Genomic DNA, 20,651 nt, shown 5'->3' with positions numbered 1-20,651 from the left:
GAGGATGACAGCAAACATCTTATAGTACCTACGAGCACCGTACAAATGACTATACAGTATGGATGCAATAGATATAATAAACAAATAACTGCTATGCTGACGACACCAGGCCGCCAAACACTTTGCCGTTCATATCGAAACACGGTATTCCTTTGACAGAAAGTTCCGAGGCCGCCTGCATATCCTCCATCAACTTCCAACCAAAGCTCCTATCCTTACACACCGATGGATCGCGTGCGCGAGCCCACGCAACGTCCACGAGGCGAACATCAATCAAACTCGGAAGTTTCGCTCGATCGATGAGCCGTATGGTCTCCGAGAACCAGGCGTCTCCCGAGAAGCATAGATGCTGGACGCGCGGATGTTGTATGCAGCGTTCGCCGAATTCGACGTCGATTTCGTACGAGAACGGCACGTAGCAGCCGATCTCGGTTAAGTGGGGAGCGAGCTCGTGGATGCGTTCGAGCTCGTCGGGCATGAAGGCATTCTGGATGTGAAGCGCCTCCAGCTTCGCTCCGAACGCGTTTAAGAAACGCAGGAGCATCCCCTCTTCGAACCATTGTTCCTCGGAGAGATGAAGACGGCGGAGGGACGGCAGATTAGCCGCTAAGCCGATGTGGAGTGGGATGTGGCCGTCAGGGTGCACGTCTTCGGGACTTTTCGTGATTATGAGTTGCAGTTCTTCTAATCGCGGGAGGCAAAGTTGCGCAAGACTGCTCAATGATTCGGGATAGGGATGCTCCAGCGAGGCTGCGTAGGAGTTACGGTTGTTGTCTTCAGTCACACGCAGAAACGTGAGGTTCGTCAGAGCGTTGAGGGAGGGAATGGTTGTGCACGATATGGCGCGCGCGCTGATGTGGATGTCGAGATGTGTTAGGGACTGTGCACTGCCCGACACGAGGAACGATAGCCAGGGTGCTTCACAGCTCAGGTCCGTTGAGAAGTGCCTCAGCGAGACGCGGGAGAGTAAATGACAAATTTGGACGCCTGCATGACACTGATCTGCGACGGTGCGGCAGCCGAGCAGCATCACCATGGTGCGCGTGCGTTTCAGCAAGGACGGGCAAAGCTCCGAGGTGCGAATGAGGTTTTCGAGACGGGCGGTGTGCGCGTATCCCAGATGTTTGGTTTCTGGAGAGAGCTTGCAGCCGATGCGTATCTCTTCCAAGAGGTAAGGAATTGCGATCGCCTGGGTGAATCAGAAGACTCGATGAGGCACCGACTCGCGATATAGAGACGTCAACTAACATTCCATTGTTTATTGACTCGAGTCAGACTAAGCCTCGTCGTCTTCAAGGTAGACTCAGCCCGCTCCTGTAGAAGAAAGGGATCTGCGGAATTTCGCAGAACATATGCGGCGGCGAGCTTGATAATGCGTGCAAGCAGTTCGGTGGGTAGCCGGTCTATCGCGCAACGCGAGGCCGAGCGTTGGTCGTACATGATGGGGATGGTGGTCGTAGTTCGAGCCAAAGCTCATGACCCTTGAATGCGATGAACGCGTTGAACGCGTTGGTCGCCAAGGCGTATTCGCTATCAAGACGCGCCCATGTGACCTCGGATCGGCATCAAGAACGGGATCCGGGACCGAACGTGAGTCTAATACAGCGTGCCAGACTAGCGCAGCGTTCATTGACATCTACCGCACGCTCAACTCGTCCCTCTGTGATGTCGTTCTTTGGGAACTCGAACACTACCGCCGCGGCAGTGGCGGACGTCGAGGTTGCAGATCCTCCTACGGACTCCGTGTCCTCCATGGCATTCTCCCCTCAGGGTGACTACCTGGCCGTCGGAAGCTGGGATAACAGCGTACGCTTCTCCTCGCATGCTCAAGCTTGGTTGCATCGTTTGAGAGAGATGGGCCTAGGTTCGAGTGTACGAAGTTTCCCCGGAAGGAAGGACGAGAGGGCTAGCAATGACTAGCCATCAAGGACCGGTCCTTAGCGTGTGTTGGAGCTCGGTTCGTCGACAGATTTGCGGCCCGCATATGCGGAGACTATGAGAGTGACATGGCACGAAAACAGGATGGGACGAAGGTCTTCTCCGGTAGCGCAGACAACACGGCGCGCATGCTCGACTTGCAAACAGGCGCATCGCAGCAAGTTGCGCACCACGACGGAGCGATCAAGGGGCTCAGGTTCTTTGATTCGCCGCAAGGCGGTATCCTCGTCACAGCGAGCTGGGACAAGACTGTCAAAGTACGTTGCCACTTCCGTGGTCTGTTGACGCCGCAACGAACCGCATCAATGACGCGCTTGCTTGATTCGCAGTACTGGAACTTGCAACAGGCTCAGCCGATAGCCATCTTGAACCTTCCGGAGCGTTGCTACGCGCTCGACGTGGTGTACCCTTTGTTAGTAGTCGGATGCGCGGAACGACAGATTCACATAGTGAATCTCACAAACCCGACTACGATACACAAGGTATTCCTGTTCGTTGTGTTCATCCAAATCGACCGAAGCTTGACCGCAATGCAGACCGTTCTATCGCCGTTGAAGTGGCAAACGCGTACCGTTTGCTGCTTCAACTCTGCAAATGGTTTCGCCGTTGGCAGTATCGAAGGCCGAGTTGCGATGCAATGGATCGAAGACAAAGATGCATCGTGCGTGGCTGACTCATGCCACATGCTGTGATAGGCGTATAATGTGTTTGCAGGAGCAACTATTCGTTCAGATGTCACCGTCAAGACGCAGTACCGAACAAGAAAGACCAGGTTCTGGTGTACGCAGTCAACGACGTTAAGTTCCATCCCGTGCACAGCACCGTATTCTCCACCATCGGTGAGTATGAATTTTATTGCTGCTCCACGCCGCGGGACTGAGAACAGCCTCAAGGGTCGGACGGCACGGTGCATTTCTGGGATCGGGACGCGCGGACGCGGCTCAAAAGTGCGTGAATCTTCTTGCTGCAGGTTCCGTGCGGTGCCAATATATTCCCTTATTCCAGGCTTCGATCCCGCGCCGGGCCCCATCTCTACCTCCTGTTTTAACCGCAGTGGGACGATATTTGCATACGCAGTCTCATACGACTGGCACAAAGGGTATATCGGTATGAAGCCGGGCATGCCGAACAAGGTGATGTTGCACGTTGTCAAAGATGACGAGGTCAAGAAGCGTACGAGTGTCAAGCGGTGATGTTCTGGCTACCATCTGTATGTGACCTAGAGCCCCTGTATGGTCTGCCTGGAGTGCGATGCAACCTGGGTTGAAGCCGAGGCACGGCCGCAAAGAGTCACGCCAAACATCGGTGTCACCGTGAGGATCGATGACCAAGAAAGTGATCGCCGGAGACGCCGAAGGCATGACATATCGGATAAGATATCCACGTGGCTAAATTTCTCGAGTGGTCTGACCTGGTCCGTTCGGAATATTAAAACCATGGGCGACATTCCCCGGCTCACACACGCACCCCGCCGTGGGCCTCGACGACGGTTGGCTTTCCCTGCAGGTTTACATTCATATCCCTACGCGACCCCGTCTAATCATGGATCTCGTGCTTACCCTCTGCGACGACCTCTTCCTCGACGCGTTATACTCGCGCCTCCTCCCTATCTCTGCGTTTGCCGACGCGGTGCCTACCGTTCTCAAGTCGGTGAACGGCTCTACACTCGCCCCCATCCTCTCGAGCGGATGCGCACCATCAACGTGGTCGCAAGTTGTTTCCTACCTCCCGCATCCGCCTCTCTCTTATGCGACCCCGGGCCTCAACATGTCTGCATCCCTTCTGACATCACCAGACGTAGTCTCCGCGTGGCCACGAGACTATATTCCGCGACAACTGCTTTCGATATCCGTGCTCACCCTCGTCGGCATCCACCTCCTCTATTTTATCTTCGCTAGTCTCTCGTACCAGTTCATATTCGACCATAACATGATGCGCCATCCCCGGTTCCTCAAGAACCAAGTACGACAGGAGATTGAGTGCAGCTTGCGGGCATTCCCTATGATGACCCTCCTCACTCTACCATGGTTCTTTGCGGAAGTTCAGGGGTATTCGAACATGTACGACAACGTAGAGGAATACGGTTGGCTATGGTTGGTCGCCTCAGTACCTATGTAAGTTCCTGCCGGTCTTTGGCTCATAGCGGTGATTGCTAACCTGGCCGACACTCGCTTCAGATTCCTGCTCTTCACGGACTACGGCATTTACTGGGTCCATCGGTTATTGCACCATCCGCTCATCTACAAGTATATCCACAAGCCGCATCACAAATGGATCAGTACGTTGCTGTCTCCCAGCTCTGCCGCTCTGGTTCACTGAACGGCACTCCATAGTCCCCACCCCATTCGCGTCCCACGCCTTCCATCCTGTCGACGGTTACCTCCAATCCGTCCCGTACCACCTCATCGTTTTCCTGCTGCCTTTCCATCGCTACCTTTACCTCGGCCTCTTTGTCGTCGTGAACTTTTGGAGTATATTCGTACGTTTGCCATATGCGCTCACCGAAGATCTTCCGGAGCTTAATATTAACCTCCAGATCCACGACTCGGACATGATCACTGGACACCCGTTAGAGACGATCATAAACGGTCCTGCGCATCATACCCTCCACCACCTCTACTTCACCGTCAACTATGGCCAAGTGAGCATCCTCTTTCTCTTTCTCCTCGTGCAAGGGTGGGCACTTCTTGCCCGAAAGGGCAAGCAGCCGCACGCATCGGGTCATAAGGTTCAATCCTGGCCCCGACGCCCCACCTTCCCCATTCATCCGACGATCTCAGCTCCGAACTACGCTGACGTCGCTCTCTCTTCTTCTCGCAGTACTTCACGTGGGCGGACAAGTTTTACGGCTCCTACCGCCAACCGCAATCGCACCTCGACCCGATGCTCGAGATCAAGCGAATGGACGCGCAACGACAAGAGCAAGAAAAGGAAAAGCTTGGGAAGTCTCAATAGGCGGCGTTCTATCGAGACGGAGGGAGCGTGCTTGTACATGTCCTGGTGGTCTGAATGGTATTTAAATAGGGCGGGCGCACAGCACTTTCAGTGTTGCGCGTCGTCTGCTTAAGGGCGAAAAGGAGCTAATTTAGAAGCTAATATACTCGATGCTTGACACGACTGTAATCGTAGGGATGCTAGATTTCCCAACTCGTTTCGCAAACGACTTCGGCAAAACCGTGGACCAGCTGGGGATTGAACCCAGGACTTCATGCAGTCGTATCATCCACAGGATTGCAAAGCAGGCACTCTACCACTGAGTTACAGGCCCTTCAGGCACACGAGAATATGTATCGGTTGCATCGGGGAATGCCCGACGGAGCGTAATGCAAGTGAACAACCCCAAAAAGCGTGGACCAGCTGGGGATTGAACCCAGGACTTCATGCAGTCTTATCCGTGCCCTCCGTAGGAGACAGATTGCAAAGCAGGCACTCTACCACTGAGTTACAGGCCCGTATGACAACGGTTCCATTTTGGGCTACACAACCGCTGACAAGGACATACATGACAGGACCGCCGACTCATTGGCGCGACTTTGTCTCGTCATTCCTCCCGGAACCGCGAGAAGCAATGACGAGAACTCGGCGCTGTTACACCTGCACTCTAGGCTTCGCCTCTTCCCGCGTTTCTGATGGTTCCAGTGACAATAACGTACAGGTGACGGCGTATCGCACGCCGTTAAAACCATCCAGAAGCCGGGACCGTTTCGTCAGTGACGAACAACGTCAAAGGGTCAGCGATATGCAACCCGCTCAGGCCAACCTTCAACGGGGTCTGTCGGTACTGAGAGATATCCGAGTACTCAGACCTATGCGGTCAAGCAAGAGGTCGGAAGTCATGGCAGAACGCCGTTGACAGAATGAATCCAGCGCTCCTGGTTCTACGGTTTTCCCCGGACCGGGATGTGCGGGACCGATCTCGTTAGACTCGCTTGCGTCTGCTTTAGTGCGGTGTCCGTTGTCTGATGAACTGAAGCGGTGCTACTTCTTCTCCACCAAAGAGCGCCTGGCATATTTGCAAGCTGTCGTGCAACAGTCCGTGTGGACCTCCGTGGATCGCTCCACAACTCGTCGACGCCACGTTACTCACTGGCAACTCTAGCCGCCTCCTCTCGGGCATTCCCCCCTCCCCTGACCTTTCTCTCCCGCTTTCCATAGCCCACATTCAGAACACCCCACGCTGTGTGCCTCGCATCCCCTGGGCATCCTGACCGCCTACACTTTGGTTCCAGACCGGCATAGTGGAGCCTCGTCCGGGCTCTATGGATCTTGAGCTTGCTCGGATAGGCGGATGCTATCAACTCTACCAGACATCCTCGGAGCAACGCTACCCAATGCCACCATCAATGTTATAATGGACCCAACAACGACGAAGTTGTTGCTTCAGGAAGCTCGGGACTCGAGAGTGGTAGCAAGTGCATACGTAGCGGGCATCACATGGCTCTTGTACGATGTTATGTTAACATTGCCCCAGGAGGTGCGTTGATTGTCTGCGACAGTGAGATCGACCGCTAACCTTTCCAGTCAGTTTACGCTTATATGGCGGTCAGGCGACAGCTCGTTGAAAAGCTAGGCGATCCTGACAGTTTTGGGTTATTCTACAGGCGAAATTTCACGCTGCATAAAGCACTGTATATTGTCATGAGGTATTACTCAACATTCGTAATAATGTACGTCTGCCTCGCGATGCAAGTGCATAATTCATTAACATGAAGGTCCAGATTCTGCTTCAAATGTACGGCATACCAATGGCACTCGGCAAACGACCACGCTGATTGTTAGCTTAGACATATCAGTTCCGGACGTTGAACTCACTGTAAGTCATCGAATCGACCATCACGACATTATCGAATTCATAGCTGAAACAACGCCAGGATGAATTGTGCGTCACGGCATTTCAGCTTGAGCTGGAAGAAGTTGATCCATCTCTCGTTAGCTGCCGGTTCTGGTTCTGGTTCGAGGGCTTCCATACTTCCGTGTTTCCGTTGGGGACGGGGGAAATGATGCAGGCCATGAGGCTATGTGCGCTTTACCATGATAGCCCGAGAGGTAAGTTCCCTATCTTCTTCGCCAGAGTGTCATATTCCATCTGATCATACGCTCTTAAAGCAAGGCTACTCGTCAGGATACTATACGCCGGTTCGTGCAGTCCTCCGTCAGTAGCAGATATTCACTAACCGCATGCCCTGACGCAGGATCTCTGATCGTGAGCATGCAAGGCTGAATACGCCACGTCCAGATAGGTTCAAAACTATTGTGTAGGGTATACTAGTCGGTTGGTCAGCGAATGCCGTGTCTCTGCGACCATCTGCATCCACGCTGCCTCCGCCCTTCAACGGCTGCAACACGTCGCCACCCAGATTTGTCACGATCTCCCTAGCAGTTGGGTAGGATAATCACGTATGTCACGTTGATCCCGTGTCTGATGCACCACTAGCATATGGAATACGCTCGTCAACGGTAAGACATTCCACCGAAATCGAACCCGGTCGATGGACTTGCTTACCATCATCATTTTCAGTGCTATACCTTGCCATGATGGTCCGCCAGTCATTGAAAAGCAAGGCTTCGAACCTATGTCTCCGTGACCAGCGGAAACTGATGCCTATTTTGTATATCATGACGCGCGATGGCACCGTTTGGTTCTTCATGTGTGTACAGGACCAGTCAATAAGATAATTGCGTGACTGATTATATTTACGAAGGACGACATGTTAAGACCCGTTTCATCGAGGTCCTGGGATATATGCTCACTCGTTGGCAGGCGTACAAGCTCTGAGCATCTTTGACGCACTCGCATTCACGAACCGCAAGCTGATTGCACTATACAATCCGTACGCAAAAAGCTTTGTACACATCCAGCGACAAACCCTGAAACCCCTGCCTGTAGCTTCGTCATAACAGCACACGCCATCTCTGTATGTGTTTATGCCGGCTCTCCGCGTCCTCCTCGTACTGGTTTGCTGCTGATGCGTGACACTTCAGGCTTGTCGCCTGCTCCTGAATCTGCGAGCTTCTATCGGGGGTTACGGTCCATCGTCAGCGAAGACCATCCAGTTTCCGGAAGATGTACCGCTCGACATCCTTGGAATCGGGCAGCATCAACCTGGGTCGATCGCCGGACAGACATATCCTAGGCTACAGGCTCAGGGTGAACTAATTCCTACTCCGGGTTGAGACGCGCATTATAGTTCCGATGGCACTCCATTTCCTAGCCATTACAGCGCACAGAACATGCCACGGACATATGAATGTACAGAACATCAGCGAAACCTTGCCATCTGCCAGGAGCGTCTATCATGCCCAGCCTTGCCACCCTGCAGATGATAGCGTATAGCTTGACCCCCTAAAGACACAAGAAGAATGACTACGATGACCATTCACGATCGGTCGCCTCCCGTGAATGGCCAGAAGATTGGAACATTACTGAAGGGTTGCCATACCGTGAGTGGAGCAGACGGAGATATCGGAACAAGTGCTGCATACGTTTTATATTCGGCCCATTTTGGATCACCCGCGAATTTCTTGTTCCCAGCACGCTGGAAGAAGGCGCATATGTTCAGCGGAACCGAGAACGATCATGATTGTTTACTCACCTCCAGGGGCGGGACGCCGGAAACCTACAGTAAACCCACCAGTAAGACGAGTACATAGTAGCTTAAGGACACACGCACCTTGCGAAGGAGGAAGTAGGTGAAGAGAGGACTGGCTGCAGCGAGAGCGACCGTTCCACGAGGGAAGTACGCCGTCTGCAAACTCGCGGTCGAGAGCGCCCAGATACCGGTCCAAATCCCAACCTCTCCGACGTAGCTGCATACATGTAATCGCATTAGCGCATATAGGGGAGGCTAACAAGGCACTTCATGCACTTAGGATGGCGGGAGATGCCCCACAAACCGGACGTGAGAAACTTCTCGTCATGCTGCTTGCGATCCCTGGCCTTGCGCCATACCGACTTCTGGTGGTCGGCCGTCACCTCAAAGAGGAACGACGAAGCGAAAAGTGCGGCGGCGGCGTAGTCCCTGATGGACAGCGCCGGATGCAGGTGGCCAGGTAGGACGTTCACTAGGTAAACAGGTAACCCGACCAGGAGAACCCAGGTAGCTACAATATAAAGATCAGAAACAAGCAGCCGGTCCTCGCGCGCGTGACAACAACGTCCGTATACACACCTTGAGCCATCCAGAAGACGGTGAACGTGCCCGGCTGGTGTTTGACCTCGTCGAATCTCGAGTCTCCGCCGGCTTTCATGGCGCGCTAAGTTCAGTTCAACTACATGATTCTCCGCATACTACTGGCGATTCACATTGAACAGGAAACTGCCCAGTCGGGCGCTCCAGACGCCCAAGCAAGCGGTGATGAGAAGCTGTCTGGGCGCGAAGCTGCTCAACGGCGGCAACGAGATTATCTTTCCCTCGTAGAACTTGGATTTCAGTGCGGGGTAATAGAGCGAGATAAACGTGGTCGACATGAACCCTAGCGCGCCGCCCAGATCGTAGAACTTTTCATTGGCCTGCGGTACAAAGATGGCAGCGAGTACAGACTGCAGACCGTAGGCACTCGCGACAACGGGGAGGAGGCGGGAGAGGACGGCCATGATTGTTGTGGGCGGTAGACAACCTGCGAATTCGTTGCGACCGATTCAAGTGCCACTGGGACGGTCACCCGCGCCAACTGTGCAGCGTCGATGCGCGTCATGATGATCGTGCGGGGAAGGGATCGTGAACGCAATATCCCGTCACGTGCACTGTGTATCCTTTTCATTCTGTTGACCGGCGACCTGCTCGTCTTTCATGGACAATTCGGTACATGTAACTCGACTGATGCTGTACTCCCGAAGCCTGTCAGAAACATACAACGACTCGCTGGATTGGGTGCCCTGGTCGAAGATAAGGGACGCGCCCATATGGCATCATTGGCTTTCCGGATCTCATAAAACGCTCTACCTGGTTTGGTCTACATTTCAGTTTGTTCCGCAGTGCCACCGCGTCTGTTCTACGTTCCAATCCCAGGATGATCTTGTTTCATGATACCTCTCGGGTGGTTGCCTCCGCTTCCTGATGGCAAAATTCCTTAAGATTTCTCATGTCAAGGATACTGCGCGATCCAGACGTGCAATTCCTGGAATGCAGAGTAACTTTGCTTATCTTCATGGCTATATAACCCCATGGTCTTTCTTCAGTGGTCCCTAGCGTCTATCGAATTATCCTATGGCGTCCGAAATCATTCCCTCATACCCTGCTGCAGGTAGCCTTGAAGGTACACCCAGAGGCAGCCAGACGAAAGTTGGCCCCCTGGACACCTACGTTGCTCAGCCACCTGTTCAGAAGGATAATTCTTCTGCAGTCGTCGTTTTCTACGACGAGTTCGGCTTCAAGGTGCGCCCGAGCAGCCCGCTCATTTGTAGCGCGTCCAGGTACTGACAGCCCGTTTTCCCGCAGATTCCGAACGCGAAGCTCATATCCGATCTGCTCGCCGAGAAGACCGGCTTGACCGTATATTGCCCTGACATCTTCGCAGGCGACGGCGTCTCCCCGGAGGACCACAGCGTCATCGCAATCAAGGACCAACGTAACATTATCAAGAAGTTGTCAGGTCGGTCCAGCATCCCTGCCGCGTCAACATCCAGCGCAGCTGATATTATTGCCGTAGAAAGCCTTGAGCATCATCCGAAGGCACATACCGCCCAGATACTGGAGTTCCTGACAGCCCTCAAACGCGAGCACAGCCAACTTGCCGCGGTCGGGTACGTATCGGATACGCTGCACTGCACTCACCCAGACCGACACCAAATATTACGTGTTCGTGTCGATACAGATATGGCTGTGGCGCGAAGCACGCCGTCCACTTTATCAGCAGCCAAACTGTGCAGTTCAAAGCGGCGGTCGTATGCCACCCCTCGCACGTCTCGTTCGACGACATCACGCAGATTACGGAGGCAGTTTCATTCGTCTGGGCCGAGCACGATCACGTATTCGACAAGACCGCCCGGTACGTACTTTCTTGCCTTGACAGATAGATAGTGCCCCTCCCCCCCGGCGCTGACGACAGCTTTTGCACTCAGGGAGAGTGTGAACCAGTTCCTTGTCATCGACCAGCAGATGAACAACGCCGGCGGATACACCCGAGACAATTTCAACGCGATGGTTTCGAGCATGGCGCCGCAGGGACCGCGACCACCGGTGGCGCTCAGCAAGGGCTTTGAGGCGCAGCTCGTCGTGTACCCGGGCACCGTGCACGGCTTCGCGATCCGGCCGGACCTGCGCGACCCCGAGACACGCAAGGCGTTCGACGGCGCGCTCGACCAGGCCGCCGCGTTCGTCACGAAGCACCTCCAAGTCAAGCATTGAATCGCCGAGGCCTCCCCGGAAGCGCGGAGGTGCATCATTTTGGGCAGAGGAGAGGGGCCGTTCCTGCTTTTGGGTCGTTGGGACGGCAAGGCGCCGTTCGTGGATCCGGGGGGACGTGGCAGTATTCATAACATGGCCGCAGCGGGGTGTGGGGGGATTGTGAGATCAGACTTGGCGGACGTATCTAAACTTACGCTGTGTGAAGGCAGTCGGCTTGTCATGCATGTCATGGGAGACCCGGGGCCCCTTCGCACCTGGACCGTTGTTCGCGGCGATCGCCGCGATTACTTTTGCGCCATCACGAGCCCCACGCCAATGCGGGAGCGTTGCCCCATTGCTAGTGACAGCCACAGAGCAGTTCCGCGATAGCTACATACCCGACGGCTGGGTCTGTATTGAGGAGAGCCTCGTGCCGACCGAGCAGGGGGGTACGATGCCAATTTGGCGCCAATATCCGTCAGGCGGTTGTCCTGTACATGATGAGTACGCCTTCGCGACGTAGTTCCGGCTTCTTGGTCTTGGTCGTGGTCTTGATCTATGTTGCACCATGTGCTACGTTATACTGTTACAGAGACAGATAGCCCGGGTCCCTAATCAAGAGGATAAAGAGTAGGCGAATGTTGGGGTGCCGCAAGAAGGAAGGAGAGCTTTGGACCGGTTGTTCGAGCATATACATATGTGATCGTTCGCGAAGGAGTGGACATATTGGACATAGAAGAGTCACGTACGGCGATAAGGCCTGTGCGGATGAGGGGAGGGTTGAGGATGACGAAGATAATCGCAGGCGAAGAATGTGGTAATGATACGAGAGGATGCGAAACGTGAAAAGGCTGGATGATTTGGTCGGTGAGTGAAGCATTACGGGATTGCAGTATTGATTACACGCGTATTGGAAGGCCCCGGGGATATATATGGAGACAGCCGTCGAACGAGACATCCGTTGAGTTGCGAGCGGTACAATGTGCAAGAGGCGTTGAAGGGGAGGGAAGGTGCGATGATCCGGATCAACGGACGAGTAAGTGGTGTAGGCCGCGCGAAAATCGTTCGTTCATTATCGATATACTTTGGCGGCGGACCAGGTCCGCCGTTCACTGGGTTTGTTATAGTTCGTTGGGGATGGTCAACGAAAAGTAGGGGTGGTTAAGGGCGTCCCGAACGGTGATCCGCTGGGCAGGGTCGAACGCCAGCAGCTTGCGGACGAGATCTAAGAAGTGGCGGTTGATGACGTCCGTCGGCGGGATGATCTCTTGCAGGGGCTTGCACGCGCGAACCTCGCGCTTACTCTGCCGCGACGCCTTCGCAGGAGGCCACGCGAGCTTGCCACCTTCCTTGAAAAACTCTGGCTTGGAACGCGCACCGGCGCGGGCGTATCGCTCGGGCATCTTGCCCATCACCATCTCCATCATGGCGAGGTGCTCAAGGTTGTCGTGCGTCTGGTAGAGTGCGACACCGGTGTAGAATTCGACCAAGATGCATCCGAGGGAGAAGGCGTCGCAGGGGAATGTCCAGCCAAGACCTAACAGATATTTCATCAGCGATGTGACACATCGAGTCGAGCGTCGTGACTTACCGAGAATGATTTCGGGGGCCCGGTAATGCCGTGTCGACACGACGGTTGAGTGATATTCATTGTCGAACGTTGCCGAGCCGAAGTCTATGAGGCGGATGTCCGTCGACTCCAATATGCGCTTCGTCCGTGGCGGTTGGTTACGCTATTTCGGTTAGTAAGTAAGGAAGCCGCTACACGTAAGCCCATCACTGCGCACCTTCCCGGCTACCGGCACCTGGACGGTCTTGTAATCATTGTACACGAGAAGGATATTCTCGGGTTTGAGGTCGGTGTGAATGAGCTTGAGCTCATGAAGGACTGCGTGACGCGTCAGGGTCGGCGCATATACCGAAGAAAAGCCGGCTTACATGCGACACTTCCCAAGAGTTGGCGGGCGAACGACTGGATATGTTGACGAGGAAACGGAGCGAAGTCGTTCTCCTTCAAGAAGTCGTATATGCACATTCCGTATAGCTCCGAAACGAGACATATGTGGTTTCTATGGTCGAACCACTGGAGGAGATGAATGCATTTGCTGGTCAAGCCGCGTCAGCATGTGGTCGAACAGCAAATGTAGCACACGTACTGTCGATTCAGCGGATCGCGCTCTTTGAGTTTGGTGAGTACCCGAACTTCTATTTTGCTGGCATCCCGGTACTTCTGGATGGCCCGAATAATCTTGATAGCCACCCGCTTGTTTGTGTGCGTGTCAACGGCTTCGACGACTTTCCCGAACGTGCCCTGACCAAGGAGGCGAACGGTACGATCTGCATATCGATGGGATCAGGGTCGGTGGTCGCAAGTCGCCATGTTGATACTTACACCTCCGGTATATCATATCGTCGGGGACGATGATGTAGTGACCTTCCTTATCGTCGCAAGGTACCTCCGTCTTTGATGGCTGAGTAGCAAGAATCTCAGTGTGCGACGAGAACAATGGGATGGACCGACTCACATCATCGACGGTTTGTCCACTGCCGCTGGCCCACGACTTCGTGGTGGATACGGCATGTTGTTGACTACTGGGACCAGCCTTGCTGGCGCTGGAGGGCGTCGGGTAGTCGCGCTTGCGCTTCTTCGCGGGCGGTGCGATGACGGTACTTGTCGATGTGCTCGCTGAAAGTGCCTGAGCCTCCGCAGCGGCGCGTGCCCGAGTGCGTATGGGTCCAGAGAGCTGCGTGGGCTGGTACGACGTCGAGAACTTGAGACTGGCCCGGGTGGTGGCGGGGGATGCGGTCGGCGGGGGCGGCGTGTCCTCGATAACAATGACGTCCCGGAGCTTGCCCTCGTTGTCGACCTCCTTGACCTCGCTGTAGCTGACGCTGTAGTGCGTCGGACGCTTGCGCTTCCTGACGGTGTTGCCCTGCGCTGGCGTCAGCACCGCCGGCGGCGGATTCCTGCCGGCGTTGACGTGCAGCGGCGGGCGAGGGTACTGGGGCAGCATCTGGGCCGGCAACGGCTGGACGGCCGTGTGCATCGTCTGGACTGTTGTGTACGACGTGGTGGGCGACGCTAGGAGTGGTTGGGTGGGCTGTTGGGGAGCAGCAGATGGGCGACGAGTGAGGAGGAGGGCGCTGCGAACGACCCGACGGGATGACCACCCCCCCCCCCCTTGGTTGGCGCCCGTGAGAACACCCTGGAATCGCAGGCTCTCCTCAGCCTCCGTCCCGCGGCCGGCTCAAACTTTCCACCCGTTCTTGATCCCTGCGGGCCGCTAACTTAGCCCTGTCACTGTATTCTCCACCAACTCCGCCTGTGGGGCGCACGGCTGGGCCTTTTGGGTGAAATGCCCATGCGATCGTAGCCATCAAGCTGCAATTGATCATTCGTAGTATCCTACGACCGTCGCCCGTTTTCCCCGAGTATATGGGAGCGGGCACGCGTCAAATGGTGGCTAATACGTCGGCTGTGGATGACCAAGGGCTTGGGGACCCGTGACGGTCGCGTTTCACCAGCTGAAATTCGCAGACCGTTCTATCTACCTGGGCAGACCCTGACGGTGGCGTTTAGCCCTCGAGGCTAGGTTGCCGAAACGCGGTGATGCCGTCGAATAATGAGCGACCCCCCTGCGTGTGTGATGATTGTGCCATCGGAAGTAAAACCGGTTCCCTGTGCTTGGTATCCCGGCGCGCATGCGCCGAATCGACTTTTCTAGGCGCGTATGATGATGGCACTCGTCAAAGCAAAGCACCGTAAGACAGTTGGCTGTTGCCTGCATCCTCAGCTCAGCTTACCGCCCCCGTTCACAACGGCCTGGCGGTTGTCTTACTGCTTGCATCACGCGATATCGCCCTGCATGCGCACGTTCCGGGCTAGAATCGCTTGGAAATGGAGGACCAGGTCGACTCCAGCTCCAATTGGCGCCAGTCAGCGCTCAGCTTCGCGAGCGGTGCCGCTCTCCAGGACCCCACCCGCAGTCGGGGACCCCGAAACCCCTACTCGACGTCCGCGACGACGAAGGCGACTTGCCCGTCCGCGTTCTCCTCGACGGCCACGGCCCTCGTCGCCCGTCGTCGCCAGCTCTTCGATATGCCCGGCATTACGTTTCCCGTAGACGCCCCGTACGGCCGGGAAACCACGTTCGACCACGCGGTGGTGCCCTTCGCCAACGGCGGCGAGCCCACCGCGATCCCCATCGACCCTGCCCTCGCCGCACCCGCTATCGATCCCGCGTTGGTCAACAGCGCGATTCTTCAGGCTCTGCCGGAGTCGAAGGTGCGTTCGTACACGATCGACATGGCGTTTCCCCCGGTGATTGCACGCGTCGCGTCGCGTCTCGCTTCGGTTATCCTCTGGTGGCTCTATAGGCGACTAAACGACGTTCCTATGGTCTGCTAGGTCACCAACCCCCTCGAGCTGCTATCCGAAGTGTCCTCTGCGGCGAGGCAGTACTCGGAAGGCCCCCAAGGCGACCCGTTTGCACGACCACCGTCCCCGAACCCCTACTTCATCCCTCAACCAGTGACGCCTGCCCCAAAGCCCAAGAAGAAGCGAAAACCACGTCGCGAACCCGAGTGCGGATATTGCGAAGGCGATGACAACAAGAACAAGAATGGTGACCCAGAGAGGATGGTTTCTTGCGACGACTGTGGCCGTAGCGGTAGGAGGCGCATATACTGGCTCCAATCGCTCCGCTGACACTTGCGCAGCACATCCAACCTGTCTGCAACTCGGCCACATCGCAGAGCAACTGTTTTCATACCCGTGGTGCTGCCAGGACTGCGCTGTATGTGAGATATGCCACAATAAGGGGGACGACGTGCGTTTTTCTGCGATCCTTCCCAATGCACTTCTTCAATCTCATTTATTCGCAGTCTCGTATCCTTCTGTGTGACCACTGTGATCGAGGTCCGTACTGTCCATTAAACTTCGAGCTAAGCAGCGTCATAACTCAGCTTCCATCGCAGGATGGCACATGGACTGCCTGGACCCGCCTTTCGAAGAAGCTCCAGAAGGGACATGGTACTGCCCGATATGTGCGCCGTCCGTGCTCCTCAACTCAGCCGATCCCCCTGCCGTCGCGCCTGATGTCGAGATGTACAACCCCGAACTGAGCTCCGCCGTGCTCTTCGACAATAGCGTATACGGTCGCGCATCCTCCGTCGCCTCCACGTCCCATTCCCTCCCCCTTCCCCCGCCACCAGCACCACCACCTGCCTTGCCTAAAACCTACAGATCGAAGTCGCGAAAAACCAAGTCCATCGCCGGCGCGTCCGAGGAATCGGACGTCGGTGGCGAGCCTGCCATCGACGACGCCGTATCGCCCGCGAAGATGCGCGAGCGGCCGAAACGAGCGAGAAAGAGCCGGGCCGGAATGGGCGGCGAGGACACGTTACAGGACGATGTCCAGACGACAACTCCTCGCGCTCCGCCAAAGCGGTCACACCACAGGGCGCCTAGTCCGACCTCCCCGGCACCTCCGCTCGGACCGAGGAAGGTCCGCCTGAAGCTTACCACGCGCTCGCGGGCGAAGGAGGAGAGCGACGAGGGGCCGCCCAAGGGCCTCTTCGACGACGTCCTCTCCGAACAAGATCGCGACACGAGCAAGACCTCCATCACCAACCCCGACAAACAGCGCTTCGAACGGAGCCGTGTCCGCGCCGAGGTGGGTCTGGCTGGCTGCTATTATCGCGCATATATCCCTGAGTCGTCCGCATTCTAGGCTAAAATCTCCCGTCCTCCTCCTCCTAATCCCCCAGATTCGCCGCTCGACGGCCCGTCTTTCATTCGCCTCCGCTCCGCCACCTCCCATCGAAATCTGAACCTCAGCCTCAATACCTCGGTCACCTCACCCTCTCCTGCGCCTTCAACACCTGGCCCGGGGCGCAGCAAATCCGCGTTCGAACACGACCCCACAGCCGGGCTGCGCATTCGACGCATCCGGTTCGGCGAGTACGACGTCGAGACCTGGTACGACGCGCCGTTCCCGGAGGAGTACAACAACCTTCCCGACGGGAGGTTGTGGTTGTGCGAGTTCTGCTTGAAGTACATGAAGAGCGGATTCGTGGCGTTGAGACATAAGGTGAAGCCACCCTCCGCTTGCGCACGCGTTTGCAATATCGCTGATTGCGTGCGTTTTCCAGACGAAGTGCAAAGCACGGCATCCTCCCGGAGACGAGATATATCGAGATGGTGCTATATCCGTGTTCGAGATTGACGGGCGGAGGAACAAGGCGAGTGCCTGGTTATCGCACCGCGGAAATGAAACCTCATACGACGCTTGTTCCTTCAGATATATTGCCAGAATCTATGTCTGCTGTCGAAGATGTTCCTGGATCACAAGTCGCTGTTCTACGATGTGGAACCGTTCCTGTTCTACGTAATGACGGAAACGGACGATGTCGGTGCGCGCTTCGTCGGGTACTTCAGCAAGGAGAAGCGTAGCCCGAAGGACTACAACGTGAGCTGTATCATGACCCTGCCGGTCCGGCAACGGAAGGGCTGGGGCAACCTCCTGATCGACTTCAGTGCGTCGGTTGCGGGCCTTCCTCCGCCGAGGCTGATAAATGATATCAATTTCTAGGTTACCTGCTGTCCAAAAACGAGCAGCGGACGGGTTCGCCAGAGAAGCCTCTTTCCGGCTTGGGCGCGCTGGGTTACCGGAACTACTGGACTCTCGCCATCATGCGATTCTTTCACACGCGACCGGAACATCCTCGCTTGGAAGGTGCGCTCTGGACCCTCTCTCATCCAGTCAATGGCATCGCTCACGCTTTCCAATCTGAAACAGACATCAGCTCGTTCACGTCCATGACCATCGAAGACGTTTGCACGACGCTGAAACAACTCGGCATGATCACGATCGAGGACGCCGCACAGCCGGCGCTCAAGCCCGTACCTGGCCAGTCAATCAAGAAGAACCAGGGCCGCAAGTCGGGCGTCGCCCGCCGCGCGCTGCAGCGCACGCAGACGACGGACAGTGTCAAGACGGACAGCAGCGCGCCCGAGAAGGCCGACGGCCCGTTCGTTGCGCCTGCGCGGTACCAGATCCATTGGGACCAGGAGCAGGTCGATGGGTACCTCCGCAGGTGGCACGACAAGGGCTACCATACGCTCAAGCCGGACAAGCTCAACTGGAGCCCGTTCCTGGTCGCGAGGACGAAGAAGAGCGACGGCGCGGACGGACTGCCGACTGCGCAGGATCCGGTGACCCCCGCGGGCGAAGGCAGCACGGTGACGGGCGGCACCGCGCCCGTGGACGTCGACGTGCACATGGCGGACCCGGACTCGGGAAGGGAATCGCAGGAGAAGGAGCAGGCCGCCGACAGCGACCCTGCGTCGCGCTCGTCGCCGCCGCCCGACCTCTTTGCGGACGACAAAGACGTGGTCATCATTCCCAGCGCCTCGCACACTCCGCAGCCCCGCGCCCGCCGCGTGAGCCGTCAAGCGTCGGCGTCCACCCTTTCGCCGCAGACGACGTCCGCCGCGGACACGAGCGGCGACTTTGCGCTGGCGGCGAGCCTCGCCCTCGAAGAGGGCCACGGCCGGCGACTGCGCACGCGCTCGAACACCCTGACGCCCGCGCCGCGGAAGAAGCGCGAGCCGCCGATCGTGGAGCTGCGGTCGCTGAGGAAGCGGCGGCGCGTCGAGTCGTCGCCCGAGGTGGAGAGGGGCGACCACGCGGACGTGGAGTCGATGAGTCCGCCTATCTCGCCTGCGACGCCCATGACGCCCGCGGCGGCCCGGGCGCTGAGACGGTCGAGGAAGAAGGACATGGAAGAGAGCGCCGCGTTGGCGTCGTCGATCGATGAGCGCCCCGAGCCGCGAAAGGGGAGGCAACAGCAGCAGCCGAACGGGACGAAGCGGAACAGTCCGCAGGCGCAGGAGGCGGCGCCCCAGGACGATGCGCAAGCTGCGGGTGCGGAGTCGGAGATGAAGTACGAGGACCTGCCGACTCCAAACGACCTAGCGGGGCGACAGAGCGTACCGAGCGATGCGACGGTCGTCGCCGAGGACCTCGGTGGCATTGGTGTGAAAGCTACAGCTACCGACGATCAGCCGCAGATGCAGGAAGATCCCATTCCCGCGCCAGCACAGGATCCAACCGAAATTAACAACGTTCCTACCCAAGCCAACGGCATCGCACAGCCTGAGGACGATCCCGATGCGGACGCCGAGGGCGAACTAGATGCGGAGGGCGAATTGGACGCGGACGGTGAGCTGGACGCGGAGGGCGAGTTAGACGCGGAGGGCGAGGACGACGACGAATATAATCTGTAGCATCTCTGGTACAATACATTGCGCTAATCCTACACCACTGCTTCTCATGTCTCTCTTGTGTTACTCCCTGCCCTTTGTATCCTTTCTTTGTCCTTCCACTTCTACTGTTCATAGGGCACAAAATGTGAAATTACTGTTGCTGGACCCCGGAGATCGTGCCTCTAGTCGTTGTGTTGTTCGCCCTCCTTCCGGTGCCCTTTGTATTTCGGTAGCTTATTCTCCTCGGTAGTCATCTCCTCCATGAGCTCTGACTGGCCTTTGTGCCCCGTCCACTTGGGGATGCCATCCGGTATTTCCATCACTCTGAAGCCACGCAAATCAGCCTCGGGGCGCCCATGCGGCTGAGCTTCGACTCACCGTTGGCTGTAGAATATATGCGCGGTAGGCATGAAGTTCTTGGGTACTTTGTTGTCCTCAAACTGGATGGATGACGGGTACACCAACACGGTATTGCGCCCTTCGTCGAACAAGGGAGAGCGGCAATTATCGCATGATACTTTGCAAGGGACGTAGTGCTCGCCGGTACGCCTTGACGATCCAGACCCTTTAGTTCAGAGTTCCAATATCGATAAACGTAAACAAAAGGCGCACTTTTCGGTGGAGAAACAGTGGAGTGCGTTGTGGTCGTTCTTGACGAGCCGGACAGACGTTTTCGGGAAGATAACGGCCCATTGGAAGGGCGCGCCGTGCAGGCGCTGGCACTGGCGACAGTGACAGTGTTTAGCGTCAAGAGGGTCGCCGTTGATCTCGAAAGCAACTATATAAGCGATAGAAACACGATGAGAAGAAAGTTTTGATAGAGAGGGGAAGCGGCGCGAACCATCGCCGCACCAGCATTCACTCCGAAATTTGGGTACAAACTCTTTGCTGTCCCACTTGTACGGGGGCTTGTTCATCCAGTCCGGTTCCTACACATGCATGTTGAAAAAGTATGTAAATGAGGGTGACACTGTTTAGATGCATACCCTGTCTCCGCCCGCCTGGCTTGGAATAGGTCCGTCCCATCCTGTGTAAGGAAAGGAGCTCTTCCCGCGTTTCTGATCAGGATGGTCCTCCTCAGGCGGGTGGGGAATAGTGGACGCCTCCCCCTCCTCCAT

The 20,651-nt window shown here is 56.4% G+C and overlaps 9 protein-coding genes and 2 non-coding genes across 11 annotated transcripts; 5 read left to right on the top strand and 6 right to left on the bottom strand.

Annotated features, from left to right (window-relative positions):
• Positions 1 to 91: 91 nt before the first annotated feature.
• PUNSTDRAFT_133625 (uncharacterized protein) lies at positions 92 to 1,440 on the bottom strand (the record flags this gene model as incomplete). The annotated part of the gene is made up of 2 exons (XM_007383058.1): positions 92 to 1,189; positions 1,249 to 1,440. 2 exons carry the CDS (start codon positions 1,438 to 1,440, stop codon positions 92 to 94), a joined length of 1,290 nt encoding a protein of 429 aa, XP_007383120.1.
• Positions 1,441 to 1,621: 181 nt separating this feature from the next.
• PUNSTDRAFT_120159 (Poly(A)+ RNA export protein) lies at positions 1,622 to 3,232 on the top strand. The gene is made up of 8 exons (XM_007383057.1): positions 1,622 to 1,806; positions 1,865 to 1,957; positions 2,022 to 2,195; positions 2,268 to 2,420; positions 2,475 to 2,599; positions 2,653 to 2,777; positions 2,832 to 2,885; positions 2,944 to 3,232. Exons 1-8 carry the CDS (start codon positions 1,666 to 1,668, stop codon positions 3,129 to 3,131), a joined length of 1,053 nt encoding a protein of 350 aa, XP_007383119.1. The 5' UTR covers positions 1,622 to 1,665; the 3' UTR covers positions 3,132 to 3,232.
• A 174-nt stretch (positions 3,233 to 3,406) lies between these two features.
• On the top strand, positions 3,407 to 5,111 carry PUNSTDRAFT_125877 (fatty acid hydroxylase). Its single transcript, XM_007383056.1, has 5 exons — positions 3,407 to 4,052; positions 4,116 to 4,216; positions 4,272 to 4,417; positions 4,475 to 4,579; positions 4,759 to 5,111. Exons 1-5 carry the CDS (start codon positions 3,481 to 3,483, stop codon positions 4,891 to 4,893), a joined length of 1,059 nt encoding a protein of 352 aa, XP_007383118.1. The 5' UTR covers positions 3,407 to 3,480; the 3' UTR covers positions 4,894 to 5,111.
• Positions 5,112 to 5,115: 4 nt separating this feature from the next.
• On the bottom strand, positions 5,116 to 5,206 carry PUNSTDRAFT_t51. Its single transcript has one exon. It is a non-coding gene; the product is annotated as a tRNA-Ala (tRNA).
• An 81-nt stretch (positions 5,207 to 5,287) lies between these two features.
• Positions 5,288 to 5,390, bottom strand: PUNSTDRAFT_t50. The gene has a single exon. It is a non-coding gene; the product is annotated as a tRNA-Ala (tRNA).
• A 982-nt stretch (positions 5,391 to 6,372) lies between these two features.
• PUNSTDRAFT_133622 (uncharacterized protein) lies at positions 6,373 to 8,112 on the top strand (the record flags this gene model as incomplete). The annotated part of the gene is made up of 15 exons (XM_007383055.1): positions 6,373 to 6,412; positions 6,464 to 6,605; positions 6,657 to 6,670; positions 6,723 to 6,751; positions 6,810 to 6,817; positions 6,872 to 6,984; positions 7,045 to 7,074; positions 7,131 to 7,141; positions 7,198 to 7,322; positions 7,373 to 7,395; positions 7,457 to 7,586; positions 7,641 to 7,648; positions 7,700 to 7,769; positions 7,826 to 7,853; positions 7,921 to 8,112. 15 exons carry the CDS (start codon positions 6,373 to 6,375, stop codon positions 8,110 to 8,112), a joined length of 963 nt encoding a protein of 320 aa, XP_007383117.1.
• Positions 8,113 to 8,201: 89 nt separating this feature from the next.
• PUNSTDRAFT_86354 (DUF1295-domain-containing protein) lies at positions 8,202 to 9,532 on the bottom strand (the record flags this gene model as incomplete). The annotated part of the gene is made up of 7 exons (XM_007383054.1): positions 8,202 to 8,361; positions 8,422 to 8,474; positions 8,532 to 8,555; positions 8,610 to 8,745; positions 8,805 to 9,039; positions 9,108 to 9,192; positions 9,242 to 9,532. 7 exons carry the CDS (start codon positions 9,530 to 9,532, stop codon positions 8,316 to 8,318), a joined length of 870 nt encoding a protein of 289 aa, XP_007383116.1. The 3' UTR covers positions 8,202 to 8,315.
• Positions 9,533 to 10,145: 613 nt separating this feature from the next.
• On the top strand, positions 10,146 to 11,392 carry PUNSTDRAFT_143266 (uncharacterized protein; the record flags this gene model as incomplete). The annotated part of the gene is made up of 5 exons (XM_007383053.1): positions 10,146 to 10,313; positions 10,377 to 10,530; positions 10,588 to 10,681; positions 10,753 to 10,926; positions 11,000 to 11,392. 5 exons carry the CDS (start codon positions 10,146 to 10,148, stop codon positions 11,283 to 11,285), a joined length of 876 nt encoding a protein of 291 aa, XP_007383115.1. The 3' UTR covers positions 11,286 to 11,392.
• A 637-nt stretch (positions 11,393 to 12,029) lies between these two features.
• On the bottom strand, positions 12,030 to 14,389 carry PUNSTDRAFT_86349 (CMGC/CLK protein kinase). The gene is made up of 7 exons (XM_007383052.1): positions 13,790 to 14,389; positions 13,657 to 13,735; positions 13,421 to 13,601; positions 13,203 to 13,369; positions 13,052 to 13,152; positions 12,856 to 12,997; positions 12,030 to 12,801 (listed from the first exon to the last, which is right to left on the bottom strand). The coding sequence occupies exons 1-7, from the start codon at positions 14,309 to 14,311 to the stop codon at positions 12,386 to 12,388; spliced, it is 1,608 nt and encodes a 535-aa protein (XP_007383114.1). The 5' UTR covers positions 14,312 to 14,389; the 3' UTR covers positions 12,030 to 12,385.
• Positions 14,390 to 15,162: 773 nt separating this feature from the next.
• Positions 15,163 to 19,554, top strand: PUNSTDRAFT_44092 (uncharacterized protein; the record flags this gene model as incomplete). Its single annotated transcript, XM_007383051.1, has 9 exons — positions 15,163 to 15,549; positions 15,673 to 15,889; positions 15,984 to 16,060; positions 16,149 to 16,182; positions 16,242 to 16,939; positions 16,997 to 17,356; positions 17,567 to 17,801; positions 17,858 to 18,001; positions 18,065 to 19,554. The coding sequence occupies 9 exons, from the start codon at positions 15,163 to 15,165 to the stop codon at positions 19,552 to 19,554; spliced, it is 3,642 nt and encodes a 1,213-aa protein (XP_007383113.1).
• A 353-nt stretch (positions 19,555 to 19,907) lies between these two features.
• On the bottom strand, positions 19,908 to 20,651 carry PUNSTDRAFT_66341 (uncharacterized protein; the record flags this gene model as incomplete). Its single annotated transcript, XM_007383050.1, has 4 exons — positions 19,908 to 20,082; positions 20,146 to 20,311; positions 20,375 to 20,462; positions 20,520 to 20,651. 4 exons carry the CDS (start codon positions 20,649 to 20,651, stop codon positions 19,908 to 19,910), a joined length of 561 nt encoding a protein of 186 aa, XP_007383112.1.

The sequence above is a fragment of the Punctularia strigosozonata genome, assembly GCF_000264995.1.
Source record: "Punctularia strigosozonata HHB-11173 SS5 unplaced genomic scaffold PUNSTscaffold_5, whole genome shotgun sequence".
NCBI lineage: Eukaryota > Fungi > Basidiomycota > Agaricomycetes > Corticiales > Punctulariaceae > Punctularia > Punctularia strigosozonata.
This window is presented reverse-complemented; position numbering and strand designations above follow the sequence as displayed.

Coding starts and splice junctions, on each gene's coding strand:
- PUNSTDRAFT_86349 (XM_007383052.1), bottom strand. CDS start 14,311: ATGCACACGGCCGTCCAGCCGTTGCCGGCCCAGATGCTGCCCCAGTAC. Junction 13,602..13,656: donor CGATATGATATACCGGAGGT/GTAAGTATCAAC, acceptor ATCGATATGCAG/ATCGTACCGTTCGCCTCCTT. Junction 13,153..13,202: donor ACTCTTGGGAAGTGTCGCAT/GTAAGCCGGCTT, acceptor CGCGTCACGCAG/TCCTTCATGAGCTCAAGCTC.
- PUNSTDRAFT_125877 (XM_007383056.1), top strand. CDS start 3,481: ATGGATCTCGTGCTTACCCTCTGCGACGACCTCTTCCTCGACGCGTTA. Junction 4,217..4,271: donor GCCGCATCACAAATGGATCA/GTACGTTGCTGT, acceptor GGCACTCCATAG/TCCCCACCCCATTCGCGTCC. Junction 4,580..4,758: donor TCACCGTCAACTATGGCCAA/GTGAGCATCCTC, acceptor TTCTTCTCGCAG/TACTTCACGTGGGCGGACAA.
- PUNSTDRAFT_120159 (XM_007383057.1), top strand. CDS start 1,666: ATGTCGTTCTTTGGGAACTCGAACACTACCGCCGCGGCAGTGGCGGAC. Junction 1,958..2,021: donor TTAGCGTGTGTTGGAGCTCG/GTTCGTCGACAG, acceptor GCACGAAAACAG/GATGGGACGAAGGTCTTCTC. Junction 2,421..2,474: donor ACCCGACTACGATACACAAG/GTATTCCTGTTC, acceptor ACCGCAATGCAG/ACCGTTCTATCGCCGTTGAA.